Here is a 21,052-nt window from a genome sequence, read left to right as displayed (position 1 = left end):
CCCTCGCTCCCTGCACTTCCTCCATCCTCACACTTGTTAAGTCCCCATCTTCATCCCTCTCTTGAACCCCAGCATCAGTCAGGATGCTTCAGTCATGACAGAAAAGCCAACTCAGACTGGCTGAAACAAGGAAGGACTTGGCCACAGGGGTCTTGAGGAGATGCCTCGTCCAGAGACTCCAGCAAGGTCACCAGACAGCCATATTTCTGTGTCTACTGTGCTTTCACTGGGCTGGCTGCATGCATGCTTGGGGCCTACGAGGTGGTTTCCTAGAAATCCAGCTGCTTTCTTCATGGTAGCAAAATAGCTGCCATGCCTCTGGGCCTCACGCATCATGCCTGGGATCAGGAGGAAGAGGGCTCCCACACCCTTGCAAGCATCCTCATGGCCCACAGCTCCCACATGGACACCTGTGAGGTGGGGATGGGATTATCCAGCTGGCATTGGAAAATCAGACCCACCTCGGAGAGAGGGGTGGGGCCGTCCCTCTCAGGCCACGTGGCTGAGGGAGCAGGGGCCTTTCCCTAAGCAAATCGAAGGTGCAATTGCATCTTCAATAGCCTCAGGGGCAGCAGGGAGTGAACTTGGACACTGAATTGGTGGCTGGCCTCCCCCGCTGCAGGCAGGACCACCCCACTTTGTTCACCTCCATAAACCCAGGGTGGAGCACGCATCCAAGGCTCAGTGAACCAATGACCCCTGGTGGGAGGCTCACCCTCCCAGAACCAGGTCTGGGCTCCTCAGCCCTCAAGCCCACCTTCCCATCAGGGAGGCAGCCGGGGACCCAGCTTAGTCCTTCATCAGTGGGCAGAGACAGGCCCATTGGTAAGCCCAGTGCATTCAGCCAGTGCCAGCCCTGGCCGGCCTCACCTAAAGAGGGGTTTTTTGGAAACGTATGAGGTGGCTTGCAGAAATGACAGGAAGGCAGGACCAGTCTAGAATGGCAGACCTTGGAATAAGGGTCGTGGATGTCAAGACAATTCTGTCACTGCCGGCGCTGCTGCCACACGGGGTTGGCTCCAGCCTGTCTGAATTCCTCCCAACACGCCCTCAAGATGCCGGTCCAGGGAGGAGCTGACGTACAGACCTTCCAGGACCACATCCCTGGGGCAGAGGTCATTCTCCAGAATGCAATCAGCATGCCGTTCTGGAAGACGGGAAGATGGACGCCAGAAAGCAAAAAGCCAACCAGCAAATACTGCCTGCAGGAGGGGCCGGGGCAGCTCCGGACTGTCCCAGTTGTCCCGTGGTTCTGGTTGTTCATTCTTTGAGCTCGAGTCAGTCCTGGCCGGGGACTCAGGAAGCCTCTGGGCACTTGGCCACTGGGGACACCAGCCCTCCTGCTGCTCGTCTCTGTTGCCTCCAACCCCTGCATGATGACACCGACATGAACGTCCCACAACACACACTAGCACTCACTCAAAACCCTCATGAGGAGTTCCAGATGCTGCGTGTCCTCACCCACAGGGCAGGACATCTCCCCTTTTCCCATTCCTCATCTGACAAGGGACATTTGCTTGAAGCCTGGCCAGGATACCACACATTAATGAACGTGGCCTCCCGTGCCCAGCTTTCTGTCATGCTATACTACAGATGGGCCGTGGGGCCTGCCAGCTGGAGTGGCTAGGCACTGGGAGCTGGGGCCACAGTCTGCCTGTCCTTCAGCTGGGGAAGGGGTGTGAGTTACATAGGCGGGCCGAGAGTCACAGCCCACGGTGGCCGGGCCGTCACACCTCCTCACTAATGGTGAACCTAGTCATAAGGGCGTCCCTGTTTTATGCCTTGCTACTTTCAGGGGTGTTGACATCTGGTGTAAATTCTTCCTGTGAAAGATTAAGTAATTCACTATTAACCATGGCAGGGAATAAACAATGTCCTTGCAAACAGCTGCCCACGGAGCCAAGGGGACTCAGCTTCCAGATAGCTCTTGTGTTTGCCACTCCCCAGCACGCCCATGGCCCCTCGGCAGCCCACTCCCAGGATGAGTAAGTATCATGGCCTCTCCCTGCCAACAGCCAGCTTTCGAGAATGCAGATTCTGCTGGTGTCTGCTCAAAGGCTGAGAACCCCAGGACCTACATGATAAAGTCAAATTCCTTGGCCTAGGTAGAGGGCATCAGGAGCTGGAGTTCAGCTGCCCATGGCCACCTTCCCATCCCCCTTCTAGTTACCCCAGGGTAGCTACCCCCTGGCCAACCAGAATCCTGCCTGGGGCTGCTTGATTTTTGGCTAAAAGACAAGCAGCTGAGCCAGTGGCAGGATGCTGGCAGGATGGTAGCTCAACCCTCAGGGCTCTTTTCCCCAGGCCTATCTTAGACGGGGGAAGAAAGAAGCCAAGGCTGGCTTGTGGCTCACACCTGTAACCCCAGCACTTTGGGAGGCCAAGGTGGGAGGATCGCTTAAGCCCAGAAGTTCAAGACCAGCCTGGGCAACATAGCAAGATCCCATCTCTATTTAGTTTAAAAAACAAAAAACAGTGGGCTGGGGAAAATCTTAATGGCCAAAACATAAAACAAACCTGCGTGCACACAAACAAGACACAATTACAGAAAGCATAGAGCCTGGCTCTCCCCCTGGCCTCAAATCCCCCAGGTTTGAGAGTCATTACTTCTGGGGGATGGTGACTAGAAGGTGGTGGGAGGGAGGCTTCTAGGAGCTGGTGATGGTTCGGTGGTTTCTTCACTTGGGAGCCTGCTCCTGAGTGAGTGAGGGTGAAGAGTCATCCAGCAAGACCTTCGCACTTCTCTGCAGGCAGGTAGGTTATCCTTGAGCCATGGGGATGACAGAAAGCTCCCGCTGCTCAGCAGGGGTCGGGGCTCCTGTGCAGGTCTCTACAGACTCTCTCCTGTGACCTGGGCAATACCCAGCTCTCTCCAGTATTCAGGCTGTAGCATCCAGCAGGCCGTTATGGGAAGGAAGGGCAAAAGGATCAGAGTAATTGGGATCAGTGACAGCGGCTAAGGTTCATGCAGTAGCAGGGGCTCAGCACCGCCTTCTTGGCCCTCGGCAGTGAGGACTGGCCTTGCCCTCTTTTCCATATGGGCACATCAAAGTGAGGGATCCTGGCCAAGTCACATAGCAGGTACGCAGTGCGGCCGGGTTTGAATCAAGTAGCCAACCTCAGAGCCCACGTTTCACCCCTGCCCGTGTGACCCACCCGTTTCCCAAAAACATTAGGCTTTCTGATGCCAGAGTCCCCATGCAGGCTGTCTGCCTGCAATGTCCTTCTGGGTTCTCCCCACCTTCCTCTGCCATGCACCCCTGGCCTGGAGTATGCTCCTTCCTGAGCAGCCCCCGCTCTGTGCCTGTCCAGTGCTGGAGCTCAGCCCCCCAGGGCTGCCACTGGGCAGTGAAGGCTCTTCAGGACACAGGTTCAGTCCTGCTTGTCTCTATAGATTCCAGGACCCAGGAAATTAGTGAACAGATGAATGCTGTCTGCATGTCAGGCCCTTTCAGCTCCTATCCTGGCTACGACCACCAGAAGCTGACCGAGAAGCTCAAATCCAGAGCCCGCACGTAATGCCAGTATTTCACCGGGATGAACAGGATCTCTCCAGGAGACAGGATGCAGGACAGGAATGGGGCCTTGGCAAACTTGGGGAACTTCTCCAGGTCGGGATTCTCCACGTCAACCTGAAGAAAGCAAGGGACGTCATCATCTCCAGGGGCAGTGGGGAGAACCTGCAATGTCACCCCAGATCCCCAGTGCCCACCTGGCTCGTGTTATGGAGAAGGTGCGTGTCATGAGGGTACAGAGCCCCTGACTCCTGCGGGGAATACAGCCGGATGTACTTCCTCCCCATCACCTGGGAAGAGAGACCCTGACAGTCAGCTGGTGGCCTTGCTCCGCTGCTGCCCCAAGCCCACTCTGGCCTCTGTGCCCTTCCACATGCTGCTCCCTGGGCCCAGCCTGCCCTTCCCCACCACACACATGCTTACAGTTCCACGTGTATGCTTTTCTATTTTTTTAGAGACAGGGTCTCAATCGGTCATCCAGGCTGGAGTGCAGTGGTGCGATCAAGGCTCACTGCAGTCTCGACCTCCTGGCCTCCAGAGATCCTCCTGCCCCAGCCTCCCCAGCAGTTGGGACTACAGGTGTGCCCCACCACACCCAGCTGATTTTTGTATTTTTATTTTTGGTAGAGATTGGGTTTCACTGTGTTACCCAGGCTGGTCTTGAACTCCTGGCCTCAAGTGATCCTCCTGACTTGGCCTCCCAAAGTGCTGGGATTATAGGTGTGAACCACCAAACTTGGCCTAAGGTATGTTTTTCTTCCAAATACATTTTGAAATATAACTTCATTTTTGGAGCCCACAATTATTAGGCGCTTGTCTGTGCCAGGCACTGCTTAAGTGCTTTATATGTGTTAATTGGTTTAATCCTCTCTGAGGTGGTTTATCTTCACTCTCATTTTGCAGGTGAGGAAACTGAGGCACAGAGAGATTAAATGAGCTGCCCAAGCTCACACAGCTGAGGTGTGGCAGGGCTGCTGTCCGCACCAGGCAGGCTGGCTCCCGAAGCCAGCTCTTAGCCCACTCCTGGGCCGCCTCTCTGGACTGGTCTGCTGGGGTAGGAGAATATTCTCCTTTATTAAACCTCTTTGCCTGCGAAAACCAAGGTGGTCTTACAGCAGTAGACAGGTGCCTCCCCTTGCAGCAAACCCATCTGCTCCTCTGCCTGGGTCTCAGGAAAAAACCTCCCAGTGATTGAGAAAACTCCACCCCAACCTGCCGCCTCCTATTTGGAAGCTGGTCTGGATCAGATGGGTGGCAGGCACCCACACCAGCACTCGCTCCCTCTCCCGAGGGCTCCCCTGTGAGGGATCTTGGGAGGAGCACATGCAGGAGGAGCCGCTTCTGGAAGCGCCGACTGCAGAGGCCTTCCCGGGCCTGGGGCCGTTTGTGAGTTTGTTTTATATTTTTGTCCTCATCCCCTTCAGTGCTTGTTTCTTTTTAAGAGCCCGGTGTTTAAAGGCAGAGAATGTGGCCGGCCAGGTGTCCGGGCCAGGAGGAGATAGGAGGCCACTATTCCAGCTGCAGCTCCAACCTGGACTAGGAAGTTTTGCTGGGGATCCTGATGTAGTGGGGAGACGGTTCCCTGGGGACCAAACCAGGCATTGATGGTGATCTCCTCCTCCTCCCCATCGCCCAGGCTGCAGTAGTCGGGGATGCTGATGTCCTGCTTCAGCTCCGGGATCTGTGGGTGGCAGAGCAGACACGAGAGATGGGGATCTGGCCGGGGACACCACAACCCGGAGGCCAACGAAGAGTCAGAAACACATACCTATATCCATTATGTGTGTGTGTTTGAGACAGGGTCTGGCTCTGTTTCTCAGGCTGCAGTGCGGTGGCGTGATCTCAGCTCCCTGCAGCCTCTGCCTCCTGGGCTCAAGTGATCCTCCCACCTCAGCCTCCCTAGTAGCTGGGACTACAAGCATGCACCACACCCGGCTAATTTTTTTTTATTTTTATTTTTGTAGAGACAGGGTTTCGCTATGTTGCATAGGCTGCTCTCAAACTCCTGGACTTAATTGATCCACCCGCCTCGGCCTCCCAAAGTACTGGGATTACAGGCGTGAGCCACTGCACCCGGCCCTCGCTGTCCTAGTTTTAAAAGCCAGGGTAGGCACAGAGGATTTGTTGCCATACCTGGCAGAAACAGGCTGGGCAGAGAAGAGAAACTGCCTGACAAGAACGGCAGGTGTGGGCCTGGGTCTGTGCTCTGAGCTTTATATGATGCAGTAAGGGTGGGGCGGCTCCCCATGGCCTCCGACAGAGTTATATGCCACACATCAGGCGATCTTGGATGTTCACGGTGGGGCAGGGCTGCGGTGGCCTGGCCTCCTTTATTTATTTATTGTAATTTTTTTTTTTTCAAAGACAGTCTTGTTCTGTCACCCAGTCCGGAGTGCAGTGGTGCCATCACGGCTCACTGTAGCCTCAACCTGCAGGGTCTAAGCGATCCTCCTGCCTCAGCCTCCTGAGTTTCTGGGACCACAGGAGCATGCCACCATGCCTGGCTAATTTTATTTTTGTAGAGATGGGGTCTTGCTATGTTGTCCAGGCTGGTCCTGCTTGGCCTCCCGAAGTGTTGGGACTACAGGTGTGAGCCACTGCACACGGCCCTGGCCTCCTTTAGACAAAGCCAGGGTCTCAGAGTGAAAACACACTCACTCTAAGTCCACTTCCTATCCAGACCCTTAGCAGGCACCTCAGTTACCTCCGGGGTTGAACCCACCAGAGCAGGCCACCAGCCCACACCCCCCAGGCCACCAAGAACCCCAGGGTTCTTCACAGGACCCTGGTTGGACCCGGTGGCATTTTTCAAACTTCAGAGGCATGAAAACAAGGTTGCCAGAGGGACGCAGGTCTTTTTAGAGTCACTGCTCCCCAGCCTGAAGGCACCTGCAGGGAGACACTACCATTCCTTCGGGAGTAGTGACGTTAACTTCAGGCTGCTGGCTCAGAAACCAGTGTGTACCAGGAAAAGCTGGAATGTTCTCCCCGCAGGGAGCTTGGTCCCAGACACTGTTATTCAGACCTTTAAGAACCTGTCTCAAATCAGCTGTGCAGAAATGCAGCCGCGCCTGCTGATTAGGACTGAAGTACAAGTTCACAAGCTGAGGTCCCTCCCAGGGCTGTGGGGGGTTCCTCCCAAAGGTAATACCCGACACTGCTGCTTTTGACCAGAACTGGCCCTGTGGAATCTGAGCAGAAACTATGATTGGTCCCTGATGACATCATCAGGATTTCTGAAAGGTGATTGGCTGACCAGATCATGTCATCAGACTCACTGGCCAAGGATGCAAAGACCCGAAGGGAATCAGTGTTCCCGAGATGTGACTGATAATTGAGGCAGGCTTAAACTGATGGCCAAAATCTTCTAGAACATGGGGTCCCTGGGAGAAAAGTCAATAAGAGGTTCTGGGACAAGAATTTGGTAGGAGTCCCTGAGCGTCCTGTAGGTAGAGAAGTTTCCTTCTCTACCTGTCCTTGCCACACGGCATGATAACACTGTCCTTGCCACACGGCATGATAACACCTGGGCGTGGGCTGCTGGGACTTCTCCAGGGTCCTCTCCACAGCATGGCGGACACTCAGCTCTGGGACCCAAGGTAAACACCCAGGCGGCCCTCCATTACCCGAAATGTCTTTCAAGTCCTGGCTCATCTTGAAAGTCACTGTGAACTTGGCCTTCTACTCCTAAATATTCCTCCTCCTGTTCTACAAAGTATGAAACAGCTGCTCCAGGATAGGGAGCCAAGGTTAACCATGGCTTCCAGGGTCCCCAGCCCACACTGAGGCCATGCCCCCGGGATCACCAGGGTCAGGGGAAAGGTGGGTCTCGGGATCACACAGTAGGGACCTGATCAATTAGAATCCCCCTTTCCTTCACTTAGCAAGTGACATGGACAGGACGCAGGATGCACAAGTCCTAATAGGGAGGCCTGGGGAAGAGACACCGTCGGCCTCCTTTAATGTCGGCATGAAGGCTCCTGGCACAGCCCCTACTGGCCCTGGATTCCCCATCGAGACAGAGAGGCAGTCCTGGCTTCAGCAGTAGATACAGCAGCTAAGCAGTATCCCAGGGCCCCACTGCAAAGGCTACAGAGGTGTGGCCCCAGCCCACCCATGGCTGTAGCCCTGACCCTGACTGACTCAAGTCTTCCACGTTCAGGGCACACACCTGGCTCTATCCTTGAATCCTGCCAAGTGCTGCCTCCCTGGGCACTCCTGGCAGACACCACGCCAGTCAGGTCCCTCCTAGGCGCCCCAGCTCCATCTGTTTAGTGTTTTGGGGTCCTGAATCTGGGCATCTTCCCCCATCTTCCCTCCCTCCCCCACACATCCACCCACGTCCAGGGCTCAGTGGTTCACACCTGTTTTGAACTGCTCCACCTGCCAGCATCACCTCTCCTTGCACCACAGCAACAGCCCAGCCAGCCACCCGCTCCGACAACTGCTCCCTTCATCTCTGAACAGCGGCCCCTGCAATCCTCGGGGCACTGGCGACCCCCCCAGTGTTTCCTGTCACTTTAGGAAAATGGCTCCTCGTCACCCACGTCCTGTCGACTTCCCAGCCTACCCTGCTGCCTCCCTCCTACTCATGCCCACTCCTCCAGCCGCACTGAGCCCAGGACGGGAGGAGAGGGGAAGGTGAGACGGTGAGGGACAGAGGAGCGTGGCCTCAGACTTACCTGGTCAAAGAGCTGGTGCTGAGCAAGGTATCCGACGTCCCTTGGCTAATCCACCAGGGAAAACCAGAGGCGACACAGAAAGCCCAGTTAATCGTGACAGATGCCCTCCTGCTGCTGCTATCCAGCTGGCCCCAGCCCCAGCCCCCACCACCCTTCCACTCCATCCTGAGTGGTCCTCTCCAACCCTTAGAGGCCCTAGGGCAGCTTCAAAGAACCTCTCCAGCACTGGGGTACCCAGTTTCTAAAGCACTGATCTCATCCATCTGATTGGCAAACACTTTCATAAAATGGCAACAAACAGTGCAGACAAAGATGTAAGAAAACGGACCCTTGTGTTAATTACTGGTGAAAGTATAAGTGATTGAACTTTTGGGAAAAATAAATTGTCCCATCCTGTTCTGTCCTGTCCTAATTTTGACAGGGCCTGGTTCTATTGTCCAAGCTGGAATGCAGTGGCCTGATCTTGGCTCACTGCAACCTCTGCCTCCTGGGCTCAAGCAATTTGCCCCACCTCAGCCTCTTGAGTAGCTGGGATTACAGGCACACACCACTACACCCAGATAATTTTTATGTTTTTTATAGAGACAGGGTTTCACTATGTTTCCTAGGCTGGTCTTGAACTCCTGGGCTCAAGTGATCCGCCTGCCTCAGCCTCCCAAAGTGCTGGGATTACAGGTGTGAGCCACCACGCCTGGCTGCTATTAAAATTTTAAATACACATACTCTTGACTTAGCTGTCCAACTTTTGCAATAGGCTAAAAACCCACTGAATTATACTCCCCTGCCCATTAAAAAGGACCTGACATGAATCCCTCATGTCTGCTGGCCGAGCAGCCTGCCTTCCTCGCTGTGGTCATCCCTCCGACCACAGACTTACAGACTGGCTCCTCCAAAACCTCCCATTACAACACATGGAGGGTTATTGCCTAAATGTACTATGCTCTCTCCCTTGCAAGTATTAGGGGAAAGCAGTCCCCGTGATGTACCTCATTCACGATGTATTTGCTGATGAACTCGTTGACCGTCATGAGTGTCTGGGACCATTCCTCATCTGTGTACCTTGAACCAACTTCCACTGGGACAGTTCGGCAGCCAGCGATCTCTTGGATATACTCCAAACTAGCAGAAAGACACACATTGGCATCGTCACTGCTAATATCTGTTGGGCATAGTACTAAGTGTGCTTTGCATGTGGTCCCCTTTCATCCTCGGAAAACCTCATGTGCAGAGACAAGGACTGTCATCCCCAGCTTCACTGATGAGGAAACTGGCATGGAGAGGCGGGGCTCCCTGTTCAAGGCTGTGTGGCTCATACACAGTGCTGTGCAGCTTTGCAGATTGGGCCGGCCAGTCTGGTTGGCTGGGCTGCTCTAGTTCCCTGCTTGCCAACGGCCTCCTCACTTCTTTCTTGGCTCATTTTGTCCCTAAGCTGAGAAACCTTTGAACAAACAGTGGGCAGTGCGGCAGGTGGCAGTCTCCTGGACTCTGCCATCTAGCCTGGGACTGATTCCAGGCCTCATCAGTTACAGGCCAGGGGATCTGCCGCAGGTTACTGAACCTGAGTCCTTGATCCCCATTTACAGAATGGGGGTGGTGATAACACCTGTCCTAGTGCCAGGTGTGTAGTAAAATGCTTAATGAAGCCTTGCTGTGAGGAGAGCTCCTGCAATGAGAATTCCTCCACATGTCTCAGCGGGTACCCTTCCCTCCGCTAAACCACAAAACAGGCTGACTCTATCTACCTTCCTGGAGAGATGCCTCCTTATTTCCAAACTCATGCAGAGCCGCGGCATGACAGCCACGCTCCAGCTGTCTGATCTGATCTCCCCATCATGATTCGGAGAAAGGACTAGAAACAAACACAAGGAGACCACAGACTCCCTCAGAGAGAGAGGGGCTGTCTCTTGGGTTATTTCTGCGCTTAGCCTCAGGGCCCCTGAGATGGTCTGAAATTGCTAGGATCCTGCAAAATTGCATAACAGACACATCCTAGGACTGCCACTTAGGGACTCATTAAAAAACTGCTTAGGGAGAGCAAGGTAGAAGGTAAGAATCCCATAACCTGCGGCATAAATTCAGAGCACCTTACTTTTCACTCTTTTTTAACCCCTTGGCAATCAGTCAAGGGCTGCTAGTGAAGCATCTGCAAGGCTGCATTTCCCTGCGGATGGTCGGGAGGAATTCAGGGAGCCCTGGGGAACGCTAAAATGGGAAAAGGGACCTCACCTCCCTCGGTGACCACCCACCTCCACTTCTGCATGCACGGCCAGTGGTCAGCCACGCCTTTCAGGATCACGGGCCTCCCTGGAACCAAAAACTGCTCCCTGAAATGCTGGAGGGACGGACGGTGCAGCCGGGGGACTGTTGTTTCTAACTTCACATCTGGAATCAAACCATGGTCCGCCCTTGCTTTCTGTTTAAAATCAAAACAGAACAAAATAGCAACCACCTCAGGAAGTTGACAGTGGAGATATTCTACCAGGAACCTGTGTCAGGGGTAGGAGAGCTTAGCTGTCAAGAGTACAGTAACAACAATAGACAACGTTTGTTATTATTACTGCTACTATTACTATTTGCTCCTCATGAGATCAAGGTGGTTTTTTTCTTAACCATTTCATTAAAAATGTTTGTTTCATTATAAACTGCTTTCACAGACATTCTGCAATAAAGGAAAACTTACTATCTCCAACTTCACCATCTTAAGGTCTTCTCATTCCTACATATTCTTTTCCCATCTTACAGAAACACACACACACACACACACACACACACACACACGCGCACAAAATATCTGACCCGCTGGGAGTAACAGCAACGATGAAGCAGCAGCCCTGCCTCTCCCCTCCAATCATTTATCAAAAGCAGTTTCCAGGTGGCCACCCGGTCCTTGCAGTTTCTTAGGAGTGGCTGCACCATCATTTACTTAACCATCTCCCAACTGGGTGACCTGAGTAAGTTACTTGCTGCTTGAGCGCCTCAGTGTCCACAGGTGTGAACCTGCTGGGAAATGGCCAGCCACAGTGGCTCATACCTGTAATCCCAGCACTTTGGGAGACCGAGGTGGAAGGACTGCTTGAGCCCAGGAGTTTGAAACAAGCCTGGGCAACATAGAGAAACCTCTGCCTCTAGAAAAAATTTAAAAAGCTCGGCGTGGTGGTACATGCCTGTAGTCCCAGCCACTCGGGAAGCTGAGGTGGGAGAAATCACCTAAGCCTAGGAGGTCGAGGCTGCAGTGAGCTATGTTTTATTTTATTTTTTTGTTATTTATTTATTTTTTGAGACCGAGTCTCACTCCGTTGCCCAGGCTGGAGTGCAGTGGCATGATCTCGGCTCACTACAACCTCCACCTCAGGTTCAAGCAATTCTCCTGCCTCAGCCTCCAGAGTAGCTGGGATTACAGGCGTGTGCCAGGACGCCCGACAAATTTTTGTATTTTTAGTAGAGATGAGGTTTCACCATGTTGGCCAGGCTGGTCTCGAACTCCTGACCGCAGGTGATCTGCCGGCCTCGGCCTCCCAAAGTGCTGGGATTACAGGCGTGAGTCACCACGCACCGCCTGCAGAGAGTTATGATTGTGCCACTGCACTCCAGCGTGGGTGACTGGGCAAGACCCTGTCTGTAAAAAAAATGAAACAAAAAAGCAACCCACACACCATGCCTTGGCCACATGGTGCCCTTGGCAACACTGGGTATCATATGAAGCCTTGTTTGCTAACTTAATAGCCAAAGATGACATGCTGTTTTGCTATTTGCATCTCTCTCTTTTATTTTTTTAATCAGAGGTGAGGCTGAACATTCTCCTGCACATTTGTTTAACAGATCTATTTCCTTCTTGTGAACAGTCTGTTCAGGTTCCTGGACTTCTACCTCCTGGGGCTCAAGATTTTTTCCCTATTGATTTGTACCATTCCTTACGTAATAGAGATATTCATTGTCTGACATATTTGTTGAAAATTTTTCTTCTCCCTTTATTTGATTTTCTTTTATTTTGGTTACATGCATGTGTGTTTAGTGTCAATCACTTGCATTTTTCTTATATAAAAATAATTTGTGGCTCACACCTGTAATCCCAGCACTTAGGAGGCTGAGGTGGGTGGATCCCCTGAGGTCCAGACAAGCCTGGCCAACATGGTGAAACCCTGTCTCTATTAAAAATACAAAAATTGCTGGGCATGGTGGTGGGCGCCTATAATCCCAGCTACTTGGGAGACTGAGGCAGGAGAATTGTTTGAACCTGGGAGGCAGAGGTTGCAGGGAGCTGAGATTGCGCCACTGCACTCCAGCCGGGGTGACAGAGTGAGACTCTGTCTCAAAAAAAAAAAATAAAATAAAATAAAAATAAAAAAATAATAATAATAGTAATAATATGCATTGTAGGAAATTCGGAAAACATAGCAAAGCATTTAGAAAAATGTCAGAAACATCCCATAATTCCACTACCGAGTGTCTAGTACAGTCTTAGTTATTTCTTTCTGTGGGTCAGTACTCTGCCACTCTACAGACAAGGAAACCGAGGCTCAAAGGAGGTTAAGTGACTCGCTTGGGTGTGTTGTAAGTGAGGCCTGTGTGTCGGCACCAGGACCTGAAGCCTTCAGAGTAAACCATGCTCTGTTCCTGGGGGTGCTCTTTGGAACAGGCACATAGACCCAAGGGGTGGGACAGATTGATCCCAAAACAGACATCAGCTAGTTGTAGTATCTCATCCAAACCCAGAAGCAGAGAGACAGGAGCAGCCGGAGGTATCGCCTCGCCTGGGTGAGACTTCAGCAAGCCCACCAAGAAGCTGAAAGAAACGGGCTGCTGCTGGCTGCAGCTCTCACCCACACAATCGCTTTAAGCTGTTTCCCTCAGGAACCACGAAGTTTCTCTGCTGCCTCTCTGCTGAAAGGGCACTGCCTTTGCAAAAAAAAAAAAAAAGAGAAAATGAATGGAGCTGTTCCATTTCCAAAATCAATGGGGGCTGAGCACGGTGGCTCACACCTGTAATCTCAGTGCTTCGGGAGGCCACGACAGGAGGATTGCTTTAGGCCAGGAGTTCCAGATTAGCCTGAGAAACATGAGACCCTATTTCTACAAAAAGTAAAAAATAAATAAGAAACTAAAAAAATTAGCTGGGTGTGGTGCCATGCACCCATAATTCCAGCTACTAAGGAGGCTGAGGCAGAAGGATTGCTTGAGTCCAGGAAGTGGAGGCTGAAAGGGGCCGAGATCGCACTACTGCACTACAGCCTGGGTGACAGAACGGGAGGCTGCTTCCAAAAACAAACAGAAATCCAAAATCAATGGCGATGCTGTTTTCCACCAGAGGGGTTGCAGGCCACGAGGCCTCACCCCAGGGGAGAGATGACTCGGAATTTCTAGAACAACAGGGTTGCTGGATGGCTAGTGTGCTTGGGGACAATCTCCCCCACATACCTTTGTGCAGGGTTGCTCCGGGATGGAGCCATGGGCAGGCCTCTTTCCAGGGAGGTGTGTCTGGAGGATGGCAGCGACTTTAAGGAGGATGTCCCCCAGGATGGCTGCCCCCATCAGCAGGCCCATGTCACAGACCCGCAGGGCTGCGGCCACAGTGCTGGCATCCTCAGGTGCCTGGCACAGACACAGGGCTTTCAGGAGGCAGCCGATAGCGTAGACCCGGCGCCAGTCTTTGTCTACGTCCTGCCACGTGCCTGTGTTGAGCTTCTCCCAGGAGTAGTCCAGGATCACCTCGCTGGTCTGCAGACACTCGTCCCTCCTGCCCTCGTAGAAGAGCTCAGTGGCTCGCTGCAACAACGTCACCATGCTCCTCTCCACTTTCTCCCCGAGGTCCAACTTCAGGTCTTCTTTACTGTGCGGCAGGAGCGCCCTGAGGGCCTCCCATAGAGTGCCTTCTCTGGCCAGGGGCTCTGCGGGGCAGTGGGTGTCTCCAGCCATTGGGCCACCACCAGCTGGTTCAGTCCCGTGCCTGGGGAGGTGGAGAGAAACAAGTTAGACACCAGGACAGACCTGATCCCCTGTGCATTCCCGCAGCTTCCTGCATCTCTTCTGCGAGGATTATTCAACAGCGGTCTTCTCTGTTGGGCAGAAGCTCTGGAGGGCAGGGCCCTCATCTGTCTGAGGTCACCGCTGTATCTCCAGGGCCTGTTGCAACACCTGGTACTTAGCAAGCACTGGATAAATGTCTGTTCAGAAAGGAACGTGTATTGTCCTCATCTGCAGTGCCTCCCATACCCCTCCGCTGCCTGGCCAACTCCTATCCAATCTTTAAGGCCCATCTTAAATATCCCTATGTGAGGCCTGCCAAGACTCTCCAACAGTGTTCTGTGTTCCTGCAGCCCTTGAGCTTCTCTTACAGTACTTGTCAGGATGTATGAAAACACCTGCTTACATGTGTGTCTATCCAACACTGCACTGCCAGCTCCACCAGGGCAAGAACGTAGCTCTCCCCTACGTTTCCGCAGAACCTAAAAGCAGAGTCTGCCTCATGGCAGTCACTCAGGAGTGCCAGACTTTGAAGAGTATTCGAGGAGGCCGGCATGGTGGCTCACGCCTGTAATCCCAGCACTTTGGGAGGCCGAGGCAATTGGATTGCTTGAGCTCAGGAATTCAAAACCAGCCTGGCCAACATGGCAAGACCCCATCTCTACAAAAAATACAAAAATTAGTTGGGCATGGCGGTACATGCCTGTGGTCCCAGCTACTCGGGAGACTAAAGGTGGTGGGATCACTTAAGCCTGGGGGCAAAGGTTGCAGTAAGCCGAGATCATGCCACCAGCCTGGGTGACAGAGCAAGATCCTGTCTCAAATTAAAAAAAAAAAACAAAAATGAAGTGACTTGCCCTGAGGCCTACGGTCAATCATTTGTGCAGAAGCAGGGCTTAAATTCCGGCCGATCTCAGCACCCTCTCCTGTGTGCCATGTCAATGCTGCATGCTTGACACAGATTAACACGTCCCCTGCAATCCTGTGATGGGAGTTTTACAGATGAATAAACTGAGATTTTGAGGTGAAGCAATTTGTCCCAAACTACACAGTGAGTGGCAGTGTCTGCCCAGAACACTCATTGCCTTCAAGGGTGAGCTCTTTGGACTTTGTATCCACAGGGCTGAGCTCACAATGAGATCATTTCCGTCCTTGGTTCACAATGAACATTCTTTCTAGCAAGCTCAGGGTATGGTAGGACTCAGAGAGCCCCAGCCTGCCAGGGTGGGTTCTACCTCTAGCCTCCTAGAAGGCTTGTGTTGGCCTCATTCACAGCCTTCTTGGAGTGTTTCACAGTCCAATTTCCAGCATGGACTTATCCATTAGGCCAGCACAAGACACCACATGGGCCCATCCCTGGCCTCCCTGGGTAGCCTCCTGGCTCATCCCCTGTGTGGCTTACATGAATCTTATATAGCAACATGGAGAAGTCTCATCTTGAGCATCTAAAAGACCTCAGGGGCCTCATATCCTGGCTTCTCATAAAGGCCAGTGGAAAGGCCTCCCAGGAGACCATTTATTGCCTTACTATAAAAATGGCTTCCACTGGGGCTCTACGTACCAGCTTTGTAAACCTGTCTCTTGATGGCCTTAGAAAACAGCCTCCCAGAGGGTTTCAAATGGGCTATAAACCTGTTCCCTGCAATGCAGATTATAGGCTTTGTAAATTGGTGTTTCAGGGTGACCTTATAAAATGGCCCCTCACAGGGCGCCTATCAGCCTTACCAAGCCAACTTCTCAAGGTGGCCTCAGGTGTGCGGCTTTGTAGCCAGGTTCCCCCAGTGGCCCCGTGTGCTGCTTTGTCACCTGGCCTCCCAGGGTGGCCTCACATTTGGTCTTCATAGGCAGCCTATCTGCTACTTTGCAAATTGGCCTTAGAGACCTCATATTGAAGGCCAATGGACACAGCCTTCTGGGAAAGATGGCCTCCTAATAGTGTGAGTTGGCTGTACAAAACTATCTGCCCTTGGCCACATGAAATAGCCTTATGATTATTCTTTAATGCAGAGTTCTTCAATGAACAGCCTTATCAAAAGGCCTTCAGAGATACTTATGTTGACAATATATGATGGTTTTCCAGAGACAGAGGCTTCAGGATGGCTGTGTGTTTTCAAAATGGCATTTCAGATTGCCTCTGTATAAGCCACTTGAAATGGCCTCCCCAAAGGCCTCAAGATTATTATACACTATCCCCCAGCAGGGCACCTATAATCCCAGCTACTTGGGAGTCTGAAACAGGAGGACTGCTTGAGCCCAAGAATTCGAGACCAGCCTGGGCAACATGTAAAGACCCTGTCTCTAAAAAAAATTAAAAAATTAGTTAGCTGGCCGTGGTGGCACACGCCTGTAGCCTCAGCTACTCCGGGGGCTGAAGCAGGAACATTGCTTGAGCTCAGGAGTTTAAGGCTGCAAGTGAACCGTGTTTGTGCCTCTGCACTCCCATCTGGGTGACAGAATAAGACCCTGTTTCAAAAAATAAAATAAAACTATAGCCTCCTACAAGGCCTTATGTTGGCAGCATGGTGAAGCGGCATTCTGGCCGCATCAGTGTTCTGCCTTGTTGCGTAGGCTTCCCCAAACCTCTCATGATTTGGCCTTTTATGTAGTTGCCATATCAAACAGCCACATCCTGGTATAGGAAACAGTCTTCCAAAGCGGTTTTGTGAGATGGAGTCTTGCTCTGTCACCCAGTCTGGAGTGCAGTGACGCGATCTCGGCTCACTGCAATCTCCGCCTCCCAGGTTCAAGCAATTCTCCTGCCTCAGCCTCTGAGTAGCTGGGACCACAGGCACGCGTGCCATCACGCCCGACTAATTTTTGTATTTTTAGTAGAGACGGAGTTTCGCCATGTTGGCCAGGCTGGTCTCCAACTCCTGACCACAAGTGATCCACCCACCTCAGCCTCCTAAAGTGCCGGGATTACAGGTGTGAGCCACCACGCCCGGCCCTTATAACTTGTTTTAAAAACTGGCCTTCCTATAGATGGGGGCTTGTCTAAGGACCAGGTGAAGTCAGATTTTGTCTTAGTTTTACAAATCGATCTGTGGTTCCTTCATTGTGCCAGGAAAGTGTTGTTTGTTGTGTCCATCTACCCCCCTGAGAGAAGCCTCACATTGGCTCCTGTTAGCCATGCAAAATGGCCTTACAGAAGGAGTCTTGGTCTGGCTGGGGAAACACTGTCTTGTTGGCTGTATGAAATAATCTTCCAGGGTCGCTGGCCTCATGGGCTGTGAGAAGCAGCCTTTACACCACCAACCACTTGAGATGGCCCTCCTGGGAAGGTCAGGTGCGAGCTACAGGTCACTGCCTTTCTGAATGGCCTCAGGTCCAGGCTCATCAGCCTTCCGGCATTTCCCACATACTGGTCTGATAAAAAGGCTTCTTGTTGTATCAAGCGGTTTTCTAGAGGAAAGGACTAGGCAGAGTAGCCTTATGGCCTGGCTTTATTGGTTGGCTTCCCAGAACCCCTCACTGAATTGCTGTTTTATAAAGTCTTATATTAAGGCCACGTGCAGTTGCTCACGCCTGTCATCCTAGCACTTTGGGAGGCTGAGGAGGGTGGATCACCTGAGGTCAGGAGCTCGAGACCAGCCTGGCCAACATGGTGAAAACCCATCTCTACTAAAAATACAAAAATTAGCCAGCGTGGTGGTCCACGCCTGTAATCCCAGCTACTCGGGAGGCTGAGGTAGGAGAATTGCTTGAACCCGGGAGGCAGAGGTTGGGGTGAGCTGAGATCTAGCCACCGCACTCCAGCCTGGGTGACAGAGCAAGACTCTGTCCCTCCCGAAAAAAAAAAAAGCACACGCACACAAAAGGCTTACATTAAACAAACAGGCTTCCAAAGGAGGGAGTCAAGAATAAGATGTGTGACTTGCCAGTTCCCTGCAAGAAGAAAAAAGATGTGTGAAGCAGTCTTTGAGTGGTGCCACAGACTGGCTTTCAAGAGATGCACATAAGAGGGTTTATTGGGAGTTGTACAGATAGCCTTCTAGTGGCCAGGTATAGGTGGGTCATCCAAACCAAGATGCTATTAATATTTATGTCTGCATCAGTAAAAAACTGGTGTTATTCCAGGCAAACTGACACCTACCATAACCCAAATGTGGGCCAAATGAAAAAGCCTGAGTGGCCTCGTATGTTCACTTTACAAGTCAGTCTCCCAAAGCTCAACAGGTATTGGCCTTCAAAGACCTCTTGTTGATCACAGAAGTTTTTTTTATTTTTATTTTTTGAGACAGAGTCTTGCTCTGTCACTCAGCCTGGAGTGCAATGGTGCGATCCTGGCTCACTGCAACCTCTGCCTCCCAAGTTCAAGCAATTCTCCTGCCTCTGCCTCCTGAGTAGCTGGGATTACAGGTGCCCGTCACTGTGCCCGGCTAGTTTTTCTATTTTTAGTAGAGACGGGGTTTCACCCTGTTGCCCAGGCTGGTTTTGAACTCCTGAGCTCAGGTGATCTGCTCAGCTTCCCAAAGTGCTCGGATTACAGGCGTGAGCTGTCACGCCCAGCCCAGAGAAGGCTTTATTAATTTATTTTTGTGGGGAGGGGGGCGGTCAGGTATAGAAACAGCTTGAGTGGGCTTATGTCGGGGCTTTGTGAACTGGCCTCATAACCTGGAACAGCTTTCAGGGGGAGATCAAGTGTGGGTTGCATAAAACAGCTTTTGAGTGGACTTGATTCAGCCCCTAAATGCTCCTTACATAAAGTCTTGTCTGCTGGTGTATGAAATGATCTTGCACAGAAGGTCAGAATATAGGTTGTTATGTGCTAACCTCTGAGTGGTTTTTCTCCTGGATTTATAAATAAGACTAAAATGAATCTTATAAAAGGCTTCTTGTTGGTCGTACTAAGCAAAAAGGAGCCAAGTATAACCTGTTTAAAACAGCCGGAATAGACTCAGGCCTGGACTTTATAAATTCACCATCCAGGCAGAATTCACTATGCAAACTGGCAAAGTAGGTTCCTGGTAGGTTATGGGATATATCCCTCTTGGAAGCCACTGCCTTGTCATCCTAGGATTCTCTCAAATTATTTTTATTATTGTTTTTGAGACGGAGTCTCGTTCTGTCACCCAGGCTGGAGTGCACTGGCCCAATCTTGGCTCACTGCAACCTCCACTTCCCAGGTTCAAGCAATTCTCCTGCCTCAGCCGCCCAAGCAGCTGGGATTACAGGTGTGCACCACCACACTCAGCTAATTTTTTTTTAGTGGAGACGGGGTCGCGCCATGTTGGCCAGGCTGGTCTTGTGAACTCCTGACCTGAAGTGATCGGCCTGTCTCGGCCTCCCAAAGGGCTGGGATTACAGGCGTGAGCCACTGCGCCCAGCCTTACATTATTTTTAAACATCAACTCCTCTAAAGCACCTCCCTGAGTATTCTTTAAGGTGGTTGGGTGAAATGGCCTCTCCGAGAGCCTCGCTGTGATTTGCAGAGGGTCTCAGGGTGGGCACTCTGCGAGCACCATGCTGGTCATGAGAAAGCCTCCCAAAGGGGGCTTCCAGGACAGATCAGCCTACAGCTGGCTTTCTAAGAACAGGGAGTCCAGTTCTCTAATCTCTTCAATGTTATGGCAGTATTCCACAAAACTTGTGCAAAAAAAAAAGCTTCGTAAAACTTCCCAGAGAAGTTTGGAACATTTTCCAGAAAGCTTTAATTCATGGCACAAGGATCCCTCTGGCTCTCTAAGGGACACACAGTCTTGTGTTTGGGTCGTCCGTGTGGCCCCAACGCCTGCGCACCTCCTGACCCCGGGCTTGCTCCCGAGTCCTCCTGAGCACGGCGATTCTTACCGTTGCTGGCAAACGCACCGATGCCCATCGTTAAGTCTTACCGAGCTACAAGCACCTTTCCTTAGGGAAGCCACACACGCAGGCCCCAGAGGGTCCCCCGTAACCCGCACTGGCCTTGAGCCCCGAGGCCTCAGACCCCCTTCCCTCCTCAGCGCCTTCCCCGGGGCTGCATTTCTTGCGGCTCATATTTGGGACCTGACGGCGGAATCGTTTCCAGCCGGCCCTGCGGCCCAGGGGCAGCGGCTGGTTGCCCAAAAGCAGCGGACGGTTGCCCAAAAGCAGCGGACACTTGCCCAAAAGCAGCGGACACACACACAGCAGAGTATAAAACCCGCACAGGAGCACTAACGCTACACCAAAGCGACGCCAAGAACCGCTAAAGCGCACAGCAGCCTGCAGTAAGGGACTGCCCTCACGCATGCGCAAAACCACTGCCATAAGACGAGCACTACGCACGCGCGGAGCCTTTCCCTCTACCCTCCGGCAGGACAAGCCGGCGATGAGCTAAATTGCATTCTCACAGCGCATGCGCCGATTCGAGCCAGCCTCGGGGCTTTCCAAGGCGCACGAGCGAGGCCGCGCTTGGCTGCTTCACATGACGCCTGCGCGGTTTATGCCTCTGAACCCGGCCTCTCCACTTTTGAGGAAATGGAGCTGACTCCGCTCTCGAGTTGCTCAGACTAACCTGTCTTCAGCTGGGATGGTGTGGAGTCGCCTTTGGGCTGGAGACGACTCGTTGCGTTTCGTCCGACCACTCTGCTGTCTCCCCTGAGGAGTCAGAGGCTAGCATAGGAGTATCGATCGTTCACCGCTCGTCTGATCACGACGCAGTGCCTGGAGGAGCGCCGAGTGATCGATGCCGTGGCCCCGCCCCACTTCCGTTTAAAAGGCCAGGGGATGGAGAAGACAGAAAGGCTTGGCTGTATCCTCTGGGTCCTTCCACGCTAGTGACACCCGCTTTTTCCTCTGCACAGATAACAACTTCGTACAAGGCTGTTTGCATCCACCATTTAATCCCTGCAGCTAGGATTATTAGTTCTATCTTACAGAGAGCGAAACTGAGGCTCAGTGATTAAAGTGGCCACATACTTGTACTTTTGGAAA

At 52.2% G+C, this 21,052-nt stretch overlaps 1 protein-coding gene across 2 annotated transcripts; it reads right to left on the bottom strand.

The window, feature by feature from the left end:
* Positions 1-2,429: 2,429 nt before the first annotated feature.
* On the bottom strand, positions 2,430-20,801 carry KDM8 (lysine demethylase 8). 2 transcript variants are annotated; one of them, XM_002826263.3, is made up of 8 exons: positions 20,634-20,801; positions 13,613-14,141; positions 10,444-10,610; positions 9,184-9,316; positions 8,198-8,242; positions 5,047-5,196; positions 3,713-3,805; positions 2,430-3,632 (listed from the first exon to the last, which is right to left on the bottom strand). In XM_002826263.3, the coding sequence occupies exons 2-8, from the start codon at positions 14,108-14,110 to the stop codon at positions 3,468-3,470; spliced, it is 1,251 nt and encodes a 416-aa protein (XP_002826309.1). In that variant the 5' UTR covers positions 14,111-14,141; positions 20,634-20,801; the 3' UTR covers positions 2,430-3,467. The 2 variants fall into 2 exon arrangements, with proteins under 2 accessions (XP_002826309.1, XP_002826308.2); XM_002826262.4 differs by lacking the exon at positions 20,634-20,801 and adding an exon at positions 20,025-20,592.
* Positions 20,802-21,052: the final 251 nt, after the last annotated feature.

This window comes from Pongo abelii, chromosome 18 (assembly GCF_028885655.2).
Source record: "Pongo abelii isolate AG06213 chromosome 18, NHGRI_mPonAbe1-v2.0_pri, whole genome shotgun sequence".
Lineage (NCBI taxonomy): Eukaryota > Metazoa > Chordata > Mammalia > Primates > Hominidae > Pongo > Pongo abelii.
Note: the sequence above shows the minus strand (reverse complement) of the source record. Positions and strands in the feature narration are given on the sequence as shown.